This window comes from Callorhinus ursinus, unplaced genomic scaffold (assembly GCF_003265705.2).
Source record: "Callorhinus ursinus isolate GAN/ISIS: 27379988/994484 unplaced genomic scaffold, GSC_fseal_2.0 scaffold9, whole genome shotgun sequence".
Taxonomy (NCBI): Eukaryota; Metazoa; Chordata; class Mammalia; order Carnivora; family Otariidae; genus Callorhinus; species Callorhinus ursinus.
Genome location: NW_027397071.1, coordinates 30114726 through 30128509, shown reverse-complemented (window position 1 = coordinate 30128509; position 13784 = coordinate 30114726). Strand labels below are relative to the sequence as shown.

At 36.2% G+C, this 13784-nt stretch overlaps 1 protein-coding gene across 1 annotated transcript in view; it reads right to left on the bottom strand.

Annotated features, from left to right (window-relative positions):
* Window positions 1–9907: 9907 nt before the first annotated feature.
* Window positions 9908–13784, bottom strand: part of COL24A1 (collagen type XXIV alpha 1 chain) — a 415211-nt gene continuing 411334 nt past the window's right edge. Inside the window, exon 62 of the mRNA XM_073896005.1 lies at window positions 9908–11532. Coding sequence (XP_073752106.1) covers window positions 11386–11532 — 147 coding nt within the window. The 3' untranslated portion in view covers window positions 9908–11385. The remainder of the gene's footprint in view (window positions 11533–13784) is intronic.

Sequence of the window (13784 nt, the reverse complement as noted above, 5' to 3'; positions counted from 1 at the left end):
ATTTATACATAAGAGCTTGCTGGGATTTTGACAGGGATAGGGTGGAATATATAGATCACTTGAAAGGAATTAGCATCTTAACAATAGTGTGTCTTACAATCTATGAAAATGGAATGTCACTCAGTTATTTAGATTGTCTTTAATTTCACTTAACAATGCTGTGTAGTTTTCAGTGTACAAGTTTTTGCATGTCTTTTGCTTAATGTATTCCTAAGTATTTTATTCTTTTTTTTTTTTTAATTAAGTAAGCTCTACACCCAATGTTGGGTTTGAACTCATGACCCTAAGATCAAGAGTCCCATGCTCTACCGCCTGAGCTAGCCAGTATTTTATTCTTTCTGATGTGATTTTGAAAGAAATTATTTAATTTCATTTTTGGATTTTCCATCACTAGCCTATAACAATGCAATGGTTTTTTTATATTGATTTTGTATATTGCAACCTCACTATTCACTTTTTTATTATATATATTATATATAGCTGGATTCAATTAGCTAATATATTTTTTAGGAGATTTCATATATGTTTATGAAGGATGTTTGTCTACAGCTCTCTTTTCTTGTAATGTCGTCATGTTTTGTTATCAGGGTTCTGTATGCTTTTTAGGAGTGTTCCCTAACTAATTTCTACTTTGCTCATTTGTTATTTGATGGTATCCAATCTTAGCCAACACATCCACTAAGTTCATTTCAATCACTATATTTTTCATAATCAGTTTCTCCAGCTTCCTTTTGCTTCATATTACTAATATTCTCCCTTATCTCTTTGGAGATATTTCTTTTACTCATTTAACATTTCTCACTTTTTTTTAAAAGATTTTATTTATTTATTTGACAGAGAGAGAGAGACACAGCAAGAGAGGGAACACAAGCAGGGGGAGTGGGAGAGAGAGAAGCAGGCTTCCCGCTGAGCAGGGATCCCAATGTGGGACTCGATCCCAGGGCCCTGGGATCATGACCTGAGCTGAAGGCAGCCGCTTAATGACCGAGCCACCCAGGCACCCATAACGTTTCTCACTTTTTAAAAAATCTATTAATTTTGCTCCACTAGTACAAATTGTCCAGTTTTCTAAGAAAGTTCTTTTATGGAATTACACTCTTCAGATGCTGTAATATTTTCCCCTGTGATCTCATATTCACTTGGGAGTATCAGCATCTTCAGCTGTAATTCATACTTGGAAGGGAGGATCAAAAGCCTGAGACTTGGATTGTGATTCTTCTGATTTTTTTTTTCGGGGTGGCTGGTAAGAAAGAGAGTGGATGAGTCTTAGGGTAGAAAGCTCCTGATGTTATAGTCAGAGCTCCACTAGAACCACTCGGGTCTTTCATGAGGAAAACATGCCCCGTATGCCTGTATTTGCCATCCCTTTCAAGAACTACTATATTCTGTGGTTTCACCCAGGGTAGAAGGAAGAGAAAAGACTTGTTGCAAGCCAATCTGTATGTATAGTTATCAGCTTCCCTGATGTGTTGGGCTGGCCCTGCTGTTGGCCCTTGAATTGGGGTGGGCTGTGATCCACCAAGGTTAATGTGGGTAGACAAGGGCAGAACCAGAGATACCACCCCTCCATTTTACCCCTTACCTCCATCAGTGTCCATCTATGACTCTAGGCCTTCCTTTCCCACCACAATGGGCCCCAACTCCCTTTCATCTTCTACAGGCTTTTCGGTATTTCTGAGGAGGCTCCAAGATCCATTACCACCCTCTCATTTATATGACATCTTCGGGATTAGACTTGGGGACTCCAGGAAGTATTGGCTTCTTTTTATAATTGGCTATCTTTTTCCGCAACTGGATTCTCCAGATTTATTTAAAAGATAGGGATGATAGTAACTTTCTGAAATAATTTCAGAGGTGTCCTAAACATCCTTCCTACTGGGCTTCCCATGATATTGTTCAAATTTTTCCAGGATGCAAAATGTTTTATTATATCCACAAAGGTTTCATTGTATTCGCAACTTTGAGGCAATGTAGCAATTCCCGTATACTTGTCCATGGACTGTTTTATCAGCATCACCTTGTGTGTTTGATAAGATTTCTGGGTCTTTCTATAGAGGTACTTAATCAAAATAGAGCTACTGGAAAATCTTTTAACAAGCATCTCTGTGTGTACTTACGACGTATAGGCAGGTTTGCGAATCACTGGGTGAAGGCATTACAATTACACAGTCCAAGATGGTAGCCACAGTAGCTACTGCGCCCTTGGAATGTGGTTATCCAAACTGAGATGTACTGTAAATATAAAATGTACACTGACTTTCAGAGATTCAGTACATAAAAAAAGAACGTAAAATATCTCATTAATAACATTTTTATATTGATCACATGTTGAAATGAAAATATTTTAGATATATTAGGTTATGTATAATACATTATTAAAATTAATTTCACTGGTTCTGTTTTGTTTTTACTTTTTTTAATGTGGCTACTAGAAAATCTTAAATTACATATGTGGCTTATATATTTCTATTGGGCAGTGTTGCACTAGAAGAGGTTATTAGAATTCAAACTCCAGCTAGCTGAGATTTAGATAATAGAAATATTCAAGAATCGGCTAAGTGTAGTGGTTCATTTGTTAATTCAGTCAATAAATATTTGTCTCTTCATTCTTCAAATTGTAGCCTGAGCGTCTTTGCAAATCACAAGTCTGATAATGTCAGCCAACTCCTTAAAACCCTTTAAGGTCTAATTTTTGCTCTTAGGATAAAGAACCAAATCCTTATCATGGCCTTGCAAAGATCCCTCATAATCTGACCCATATCTTCTCTTCATCCTCATGTCTAATTACTCATCCTTCAGATGGAAGAAGGCCCTACTTTCCTAGGGAAGCATTCCTTAGGCACTCCTCCTCCCCTCTGCTCCAGCCTAGGTCAGAGTTCATGTATATGTGTGTGTTTCTTTCAGGGCACTGGATTCAAGTTGTAATGATATATTCATGAATACTATCATTTGCTTAACATGGTTTATCTCCTATATAGGAAGCTCATTGAACACAGGGACCTTGCTTTTTTTGCTCAATTTGAATTGCCAACTCAGAGCACAGTCTCTAGTTCACAATATGCAATAAAACATGAAGACATGGAGGACTTGAGCACCTATTTGCATCATACACTGTGCCATTCTATGTGATTATAAGCATTAAAATCTACACTTTGTCTTCAGGGAGGTCACAGTGTAGTGAAGGGAGACAGGCATGTGAAGAGCAGTAGCAACCCATTGAAGCAAGTGTAGAAGACAGAATGGGACCCAAAGAGGAAGCAGCATGCATTCCTTTGCGGGAAAAGTTAAGAAAGGTTTCCCAAGGAGCTAACTTGAAGAAAGAGTAGGAATTGGCCAGGAGAACAAGGCAGGAGAACTTTCCAGGCAAAGGAATGAAACATATAGTATGTTCAGAGAACGTGAGATAAGTTAGGCATGGTTGGAGTATACAGACTCTGATGAGAAAAAAAGGTGAGTAGATTGATAAGTAATCAGAGGCCCGGTCACCAAGGCCTTATAGGCCTTGCAGAAAAGCTTGCATTTCTTTATCCTATAGGTGATCAGGAGCCAGTTTCATTTCCTCAGCTTGGGTTCTGAGGTTGGGACACAGAGAAAAAACCACAGATTTGTTCTGGGTATGATTATTCTTTAGCAGGGGAGCATGACATACTATGATTTGGATGGGCCTATTATTACAACACAAGTAACTTGTTTCCAAAGAATTGGCCAGATCCATTACTGGCAAAAGCATTATTTGGATCAAACAAACAAATCATGATTCAGGAGGTTCAATCATAATTGATGAGCCTTTAGAAGGATCCAACAATTGGGTCATTACTATTAGAGGAATCCAGGACCTAATACAGAAGGCCTAACTATTTGCAGCAGAGGGGTACATGAAATAGATTTCTCAAAAGGTTTTAGAAAAAAATTTACTGAAAAATATCTAAAATATTTATTATCTTTTAACATCTGAACCCTGAAGTCAGCAATAATATTGGTTATAAAATCGAATAAATAAAGTCTGATTGCTTTAATTTCTCACTTCCAACTATTAAACCAAAAAATTGTTGGTATCTAGTAACTAATTTTTTTTTAAAGATTTTATTTATTTATTTGAGAGAGAATGAGAGATAGAGAGCACGAGAGGGAAGAGGGTCAGAGGGAGAAGCACACTCCCTGCCGAGCAGGGAGCCCGATGCGGGACTCGATCCCGGGACTCCAGGATCATGACCTGAGCTGAAGGCAGTCGCTGAACCAACTGAGCCACCCAGGCGTCCGAGTAACTAATTTTTGTCCAGAGTTTTTTATTTTTCATTGTAGGAAGACTTGGAAAAACGTATAGTGTTTTTCTATGGCATACTGAATTATGTAGGAAATATTTGGGAATAACTAAAAATTATTTTAACTGAATGTTTCATATATTGTCTGCACATTTGTTTTGGTAGTTAAATGGCTTAACCTCTTTTACAAATTGAAACACTCAACTGAGAAAAATTGAATGTAATATCAATAAAGTTCAATTAAAGTTTTTATATTCTAATAGTTGAGGGAGATCTTTAGCCCTTCATGAAGAATGTCTGTTTCATGAAACTGGATTTCCAGTGTCTGCTTCAAGAAATGAGAAGATTTCAGGAAGGGGGTGGGAGGATGGGTTAGCCTCGTGATGGGTATTAAAGAGGGCACGTGTTGAATGGAGCACTGGGGGTTATACGGAAACAACGAATCATGGAACACTACATCAAAAACTAATGATGTAATGTATGGTGACTAATATAATAAAATAAAATTAAAAAAAAAGAAATGAGAAGGTTTCTTGAATTTCAACTCTAAATTTGTCCTAAACTAGATACCTTGTAAAATCAAATTATTTTTAATGGATTGTTAGTGAGATTACTTTGCCCTTGTGTGCAGTCCTGAAATTCCACTGCTGGTACCACCGAGATGATGCTCGGATTCTCCACCAGTTGCTCTTCTCTACAGAGGTGCCATTTTTCTAAATTAGCTTTGAATTATACCAGGACTCTGAATCCAAAGCACACAGATTGCATAATTGTGTACCCGGGCTGAGGTGATAACGACTGAATCATACCTTCAGAGCCAATTACTATGTAGGTCATGGTAGAAAAGTTGTGCTTGAAGAGGGCAGAGCACAATACATTGAGGGCTTAGCTTACACTTATTTCTGAAACTATGAAAGCTGCTAGGCTTGTGTGGGAGGACCAAACTTAACATTTTGGTCAGAAAATGAGGTCTGTCACAGTGCCTACTGCTGAACACCATGTTTCTACTGCTCAGGTCATTTCTGTGCCACTAGCAACATTCCCTCTTTTTGTTTATTGTAGTCATCAAACAAAAACTTGTTGTTTCCTATACAGAGAACAACATTTATGTTTCATTCCAGGTAAAAAGCAGGGATAGATCTAGGTTTTGTGAAGCCCAAGGCTCATACAACTTAGGGTCCTCTTTATGGAAAATAACTAAAAATTACTGTACTTTTGCAAACTTTACAAACATAAATGCCCACATGAAGACATTTTTGAATGCTACTTCAGGGTCCTGAAGCTTAAATTTATTAGTGTCAATGGTAACTTTGCCTCTATATAAAGCATATGTCATCTTCTCTTGCTTCTTTCAAGTTCACCTAAAATATGAAGGATGGAAGGAAGGAAAGAAAAGTACAGGAAAGTATAAATAGGTGGATAAAACCAAATAAATATTGTCAGTTTAAAATATTAGAAAATAATAATATACCAAATGATTCTAAATATGTGCAGAATTAAAATACCTGACAATAACATTCCAAAATGTCAGAGAGAGATAAGTAGAGTTAAAGTTTTGTAATATCCTTGAGTTGTCTGGAAAGTAGAAAAGTACTAATTTATGTGGCCTCTACAAAGTCAAGGATACTTATTATTGTCTTTAAAGTAGCCACTAAAAGAAAATAAAAATAATGTTTAACAAGCTAAAAGAGGGAAAATGGAATAAAAAATATTTTACCAATCCAAAGGGAGAAAAAAGAAACAGAGATGTGACAAATATAAAATAATAGTAAAATATTAGGTTTAAAAGAAAATATAACAGTAATTACATTAACTAAACAGACTAAATACTCTTAAGAGTCTAAAATTGTCAAAGTAGTTTAAAAATAAATAAATCTACAAGCATATGCTGAGTACAACAAATATGCCTAAACAGAAGGATGCAGAAAAGTTAAAAATAAAAAGAGGAACAAAGATGTACCATGTTGACACTAAGTTACAACACAGAATTGGTATGGTCCAAGCATTTACACCATGAAAACTGGCTAACGCTACAAGTAGGGATTGTTTCTCTTTTCACCCTGGAGGGCTAGTTATTAAACACTTACCAGGACACCTCTGAATAAAGCTGTGGTAAATTTGAATGCAACTAATTACAAGTATAAAGCAAAAATGTGAGATGTAAAAGGAGAAACAGGAGTGTCCATAATCACAGTTGGAGATTTTTAACACACCTCTCTCATATAACTAGAAGAAGCAGACCAAAAAAAAAAAAAAAATTGCCCAGTATAGATGAAGAAACAGAGAATTAGTGATTTAACCAAGTACCCCAAACCGATGAGTGAGAGGGTTGGAACTGAATTCAAATTTTATGCATCAAAATCCAATATTCCTTCTGCTCCAGTTTTAAATCACAAAAAAGATTGGTGATATTTACTTATAACGACCACTGTAATTCCTACATTAACATACAAAAATGGGGAGAAAAGGGAGAAAAGGCACATTATATACTTATATGCTGTTATAGTTGTACCTTATTTCTAGAAAGCCTTTATATATAATCTATGTTCTAAAAATATAAAATCTATTGTTACAAAACAAATTATGGGCATGACTGTAAAACAGATGAATAATTTTATTAAGGGATTCATCACCACCTCCTTGGTGATAACCAGCATGGAGCTTATCCACTAAATCTTCAATGATGTTGTTGCTTCAACAAGAGCAGCAGCTAAGGCTTACAGAGTGATTGATGGCTTTGTGCAAGGCAGTTTTATACTTTCCCATGGTAATTTATTTAATCCATTCAATCAGAAAATGAGATAATGTGACAGTTAATTTTATGTGTTAATTTGACCAGTCATAGGTGTCCATGTTAAAAATTATTTCTGGGTTTTTCTGTGATAGCGTTTCTGGAGGAGATTAGTCTTTGAACCAGTGGACTCAGTAAAGTAAATTGTCCCTCTCCTACAATGTGCATGGGCATCATCCAATCCACTGAGGGCCTGAATCAAACAAAAGGCAGAGTAAGGAAGGATGTGCCCTTTTTGCTTTGTCCGCCTGCTTGAGGTGGGACCTGTCATCTTCACTGGCCCCCATACTGGATTTTAATCCATTGGCTACCCTGGTTCTCAGGCCTTTGGATTTAACTGAATTACATCACTGGCCTTCCTGGGTCTCTAGTTTACAGGCTGCAAATTGTGGGACTTCTCGGCTTCCATAATTGTGTAAGCCAACTCATCATGTTTCCATATAAAAACATAAAATAAAAAATATTTTTATATATCATACATATATATAACAATATTATATGCATATTATATATAAAATCTGTATTTCTACTTATATCTATCTATATCTCCCACTGGTTCTGTTTCTCTAAGAACACTAACTCATAAAGATTTTTACTTTTATTATCCTCATTTTGCAGTGAAGGAACTGAGGCAATGAAGAATAATATACCCAAAGTCACACAGCTAATCCCCAGAGTACTCTTAACCACTACACATATTATACTGCCTATGATTATGTTGATTAAAATGTGCTTTAAATTTAATATTTCAAAAACATAACAAAACATAAGGTAAGATATTTCTATTTTATATATATTTCTTAAATTATATCTAGGAAAACCACTTATGTCTCTGAAATAAATTTTTTTTGGGGGGAACAAAAGGTATGGCACATAGACAGAAACTCTACTTTCTTTCATTTAGAATCAACCTCTGCTCCTTTTAAAAAACAATTCTATGGTCCTCAAGCAGGAAATCAGACATATTTGCCATCGCTCCATTTGAAAAAATCGTGGTAAAATGTACAACACAACATTGGTCATTTAAATCATTTTAAGTGTTGATTCAGTTGCACTGAGTACATTCACATGTTGTGCAACCATTATTACCATCCATCTCCAGAACTCTGTCATCATCCCAAACAGAAACTCTGTACTCATTAAAAAATAATTCCCCATTTTCACCTCCCCCAGCCTGTGATAACCTCGGTTGTATTTCCTGTCTTTGAATTTGTCTATTCTTGATACTTCAGATAATTTGCCCTTTCTCGTCTGGCTTATTTCACATAGCATAATGCTTTCAAGGTAATCAGTGTTGTAGCATATGTCAGAATTTCATTCCTATTTAAGACTGAATAATATTCCATTGTATGTTCATACCACATTTTGTTAATCAGTTCAACCGTGGATGCACATTCGGGTTGTTTCCATCTTTTGGCTATTCTGAATAATATCTCTATGAACACTTGTGTACAAATATCTGTTTGGGCCCCTTCTTTCAATTCTTTTGGGCATATACACAACTTAGAGTTACTGGGTTATATTGTAATTCTATGTTTAACTTTTGAGAAACTGCCAAACTGTTTTCCACAATGGCTGCACCATTTTACATTCCAACCAGCAACATACAAAGGCTCCACTTTATCCACATCCTTACCAATGCTTGTTACTTCCCTTTTTTTTTTTTTTTTTGGTTTGTGCTTTTTTTTTTTTTAGATTTTATTTATTTATTTGAGAGAGAGAGACACAGTGAGAGGGGGAACACAAGCAGGGGGAGTGGGAGAGGGAGAAGCAGGCTTCCTGTGGAGCAGGGAGCCCGATGTGGGGCTTGATCCCAGGACCCTAGGATCATGACCTGAGCCCAAGGCAGACGCTCAACGACTGAGCCAACCAGGCGCCCCTGTTTCGTAGTGAGTGTCAGGTGGTATCTATCTATGGCTTTGGTTTGCATTTTCCTAATAACTAGAGATGTTGAGCATCTTTTCATTTGTTGGTCATTTAATATATCTTCTTTGGAGGAATGTCTATTAAGTCCCTTGCCCATTTTTCAATTGGATTGCTTTTTATTTTGAGTTGTAGAAGTTTAATTAAATTAATTGATTAATTAATTAAATTTTGGTGCAAAATGGTGGGCTTTTTAAAAAGATTTTATTTATTTATTTGACAGAGAGAGACACAGCGAGAGAGGGAACACAAGCAGGGGGAGTGGGAGAGGGAGAAGCAGGCTTCCCGCAGAGCGGGAGCCCAATGTGGGACTCGATCCCAGGACCCTTGGGATCATGACCTGAGCCGAAGGCAGACGCTTAACGACTGAGCCACCCAGGCGCCCCCAAAAATGGTGGTTTTATTAAAGCATGGGGACAGGATCTGTGGATAGAAAGAGCTGCTGAGCTGTAGGAGTTTTAAAAAAAAATACATTCTGGGGTATTAATTCCTTATCAGATATAAGATTTGCAAATTTTTTCTCCCATTTTGTGGGATGTCTTTGTACTCCCTTGATAGTGTCCTTTGATGTACAGAAGTTCTTAACTTTGAAGTAGTCCAATTCATCTTTTCCTTTTTTCGAACATGCTTTTGGTGTCATCTCCAAGAAATCATTGCTAAATCCAATGTCATGAAGACTTTCCCCTATGTTTTCTTCTAAGAGTTTTATAGGTTTAGCTCTTATATTTAGCACTTTGATCCATTTGAGTTGTTTTATATATGATATCCAGATAAGGGTCCAACTTCATTCTTTTGCATGTGGATATCCAGTTTTCCCAGCACCATTTGTTGAAAAAACTGTCCTTTTCCCATTGAATTAGTCTTGGCACCTTTGTTGAAAGTCAGTTGACCATAAATGAGAGAGTTTATTCTGTGCCATGACCTCATTTTGTACAAGTAGGAGATAAACCCTCTAATCCTCTTATAGGTATGTAACAGATACTTTGTAATGACGCAAATGTACAGAGTACAGAAGGACCATGCCAGAGGGCTATTATACATAATAAAAGGATATGGTAACAAAAGAAGAAAAACTAATACCACCAAAAAAAGATTTAAAGCATATTTTTATTATAGATAGGTAAGTGTGGTTTGCTGTGGCTAAAGATATGTTTATAATGGATGTACAAGCTTTTCTATATACCGAAAGGTATATTTTTCTTTTAATACTGAACTAGCGGTTCTCTGACAAGGAAAGTCTGAATGGGCTGAGCCTATTTTAAACGGCTAAAGACTTTTTTTTTTTTTCCTGAATCTTGCTTTAAAGACTGGTGAATTGAATTCTTTTAGGTCCCAACACAGTAAATTTAACAATAGTGAAATAAAATCAATGAATACTACAAAACATGTAATTCCTATGAAGCAGAAATAATGCTTTTTATAATTTAAAAGCAGCAATTTCAAAAGATTTGCTGAATTAAAACTTTACAAAATATATATATACATAGTATCATTCCAGATGATCATGGATTTTTTTAAAAATAGTATATCACAACCCCAAACTCTAACCCAAACCTACTACTGGAAGTAGCTGGCCTGTAATATTTTTTACAACAATTTAAAAAATAAAAACAAAAGAAACCTCCCAATTCTCTTGTGCATGAGCACAGGTGACAGTGTGCTGGCTTTGATTCCATATCCACGAAGAGAATTTTAAAACAGAACAATGACTTCACATAAATAATGTTTTACTTGCTATTAAGTACGTAACCAAACAAATTAAAATAAGTACTAACAACCAAAACATATCTTGATGTAACCAGTACATACACTCTTAAAGGATGACAAAGACGAAAAAAGAAATAAAATAGTCTCTGAAAGCCACAAGCACCTTGATCTAGACAGAGCACCGAGCAACACAAAAAAGCAACACGGAAGAGGTAGTGCACCACCGGCTAAGATGTATATGCCCGCTGGGGGCCTGAATACAGCTTAGTGTTTGGGAAAATAAGACATGTCAGACTGTGGCTTGTAATTTTTAGACAGAAGCATTGCACATTTGGAAGCATTAGCCAGTATTGCTCCACAGTGCTCTGCATCTCCAGCTGTCTAATGGGTACTTTGCTCTCAGTCAAAAAATAGAGGCTACCCTGAAGAATTCCATGTTTATAAATTTTCAGTTCTCGGGAATTCTCTAAGAAAGCTCAGATCAATATAATTTTTTAAAGAATTAAATACTTTATCAATTATAGTCCTTTAAAAATGCCTTTTCTCCTTCTTAGGAGGAAATCTTTTCTTCCTGAGATTCTTTAAGATTTAGCCAATGCTTTATTCCATGCCTTGCACAATGATAGTATCTTTCTGTCTGAATTTTTCCCTCTGCAGCAATTACCTGGCCAACAGCACAAATTCTGAACTAATTCAGAAACCTTAAAGAAAGCATACAGAACTGCTTTCCATATAGTACTTCTTTGGGGTTTTGAGATGAGGAAGTTTTTGTACTTCAATTACTGGAAGCTGATTAGGGTCCTGGGTGTGAAAAAGGAATTTTGCCTTATGCCACCTGCCATCTTGAATCTGTAAAACAAGAACAAAATGCTTTGGTATGTAATTGTGTCATTAGCAGTCATTCTCAGCAGACGATGCCCTTCACTGTCAGACAATGAAGATTTACTTAAGGATTAGAGATAACGAATAGAAAGTGCCCAGAACAAAGTCAGTGCTCAATGGTAACAATCACTAGGGCTAATTGAAAACATGGGTTCATTCCTTTCTCTAAGTGGCACCAAGTGTTCTGATTTTTCAGTCTCAGGGACTAAGGCTAGGCTTCTGCTTCTCTTGTCTGTGGATCATTGGACCAGATATAAATTAAAAGGCTGTACTCTTCCTAATCTGAGGAACACCCATCTGTTGTGTGTTCCTTCATCTGGGGCTGATTCTTTAGGATGGGCATTCTTGGATGAAAGGCAATGAGCTATCTCACCCTCTCTGAACTTTAGGCAGGAAATAACCGGAACTGCTTCAGTCAGAAGTAAATTACAATTATGTTGAATCACCTTTTAGGTTTCTTTTTTTCCAGTCTGTGGTTACTGTTTATATAGTTTGTTTCCTCTCTTCTTTCTAGGCCTTTCTGTTTTTCTTATTACTGTATGCTTTTTTGTTTCTGACAAATTCTACTATGGAACAAAAACATCATAAACTCTCTTATGATTAAGATTCAACAAGACAAAATAGAGAAATACAATTGACTAGTTTTGTGATGCTTTTTATTAAGTTTATTCACTTACTCGTTTACAGAATTATCATGATATAAATTTTAAAATTTGAAGGATCCTTAGCGATTATTTAAGCTACAAGTTCCATTTACTAGTCATCAGCTTGGTATGTGTGTATAAGACACCATTAGATTAACTCATTAAGTCTTTCAAGCAATATTTATTGAATACTAAGTACAATTGGCACAGTTGAGTAAGATGTAGTCCTCTATTTTCTAACAGTGTTTGGGAAATATGAAGATGAATTAATTAGTTCTGGCTTTTTTTTTAAAGATTTTATTTATTTATTTGAGAGAGAGAATGAAAGAGAGAGCGAGAGAGAGCACATGAGAGGAGGGAGGGTCAGAGGGAGAAGCAGACTCCCTACTGAGCAGGGAGCCCGATGCGGGACTCGATCCCGGGACTGCAGGATCATGACCTGAGCCGAAGGCAGTCGCTCAACCAACTGAGCCACCCAGGCGCACTAGTTCTGGCTTTTGGATACTAGCAGCTTATAAATCTAGTTGGAGAGGGGAAACACAAACACATAGACATTAACACAAGACAACACATAGTGAGCGCAGTATAAATAACGTAGACAGTGAGTGCTAAATCCCTCATTTCCAACTGAAGTACTCAGGGAAAGCTTCATGAGCTCAGAATTCAGAATTTAAAATGGGCCTTCAAGTATGCCTAGTATTTCCACTTAGTTAGAGAAGTAGAGAAGGCATTTCAGAGAAAGATAATGACATGAGTAGAAACAAACATACAAACAAAAAACTGCTGGAAAAGTAGAAGATGGTTGCAAAAATAAGCCTAGAATGGGGATGAAGTGCAGATTTTGATAGAAATCCAGGTACCACCATTCTCTTTATATATAAAATTTGAAAAATAAAAACAGTTGTGAGGATTAAATGAGATTACAGTTAAAGTACCTTGCAGTATAGTGTGTCATGGGCTTTGGAGTTATACACACCTACGGTTTATTTCTTGCTCTCCACTAATTAGCTACATGACCTTGAGCAAGTTATTTAACCTCTCTGTGCCTTCACTTTCTTACCTATAAAATGAAACTTCTTTACAAAGCTGTTATAATTAAATAAAATAATGTATGTAATACAGGGTAACTGCTATATAATAAGGCCCCAATGACTAATAGTAGGAATTATTGTTGATTTTATTATTATTATTAACAGATCAGTTTGGCCATACTTTAGGGTTAACAGCCAATGAAAGCCCAAACTAGAAAGGTAGGTGGGACCTGACTGTTTTAGGTGCTAAATAAAGAGCTGGTAAGTTTAGATTGTGTCTCAGAGATAGTAGTGAGTCACTGAAAGTTTCCAGAAAAAATGATTAAAGTTAAATGAGTTTGTTGATAATATTGATCTCTTTGCTTATAGAGAATGAACCATATATTTCTAACTGTTTGCCTCTCATTTTTCAAATACTCAAGCACTATTTGTCTGAAAATAAAATGTGAAAAAGTAGAGTCCCCTGGAAATGATAAGAGATGTTAAATCACGGGCTTCATGGTACACACGAACAGGAAACCAAACTACTTAAAGTCATTAATGA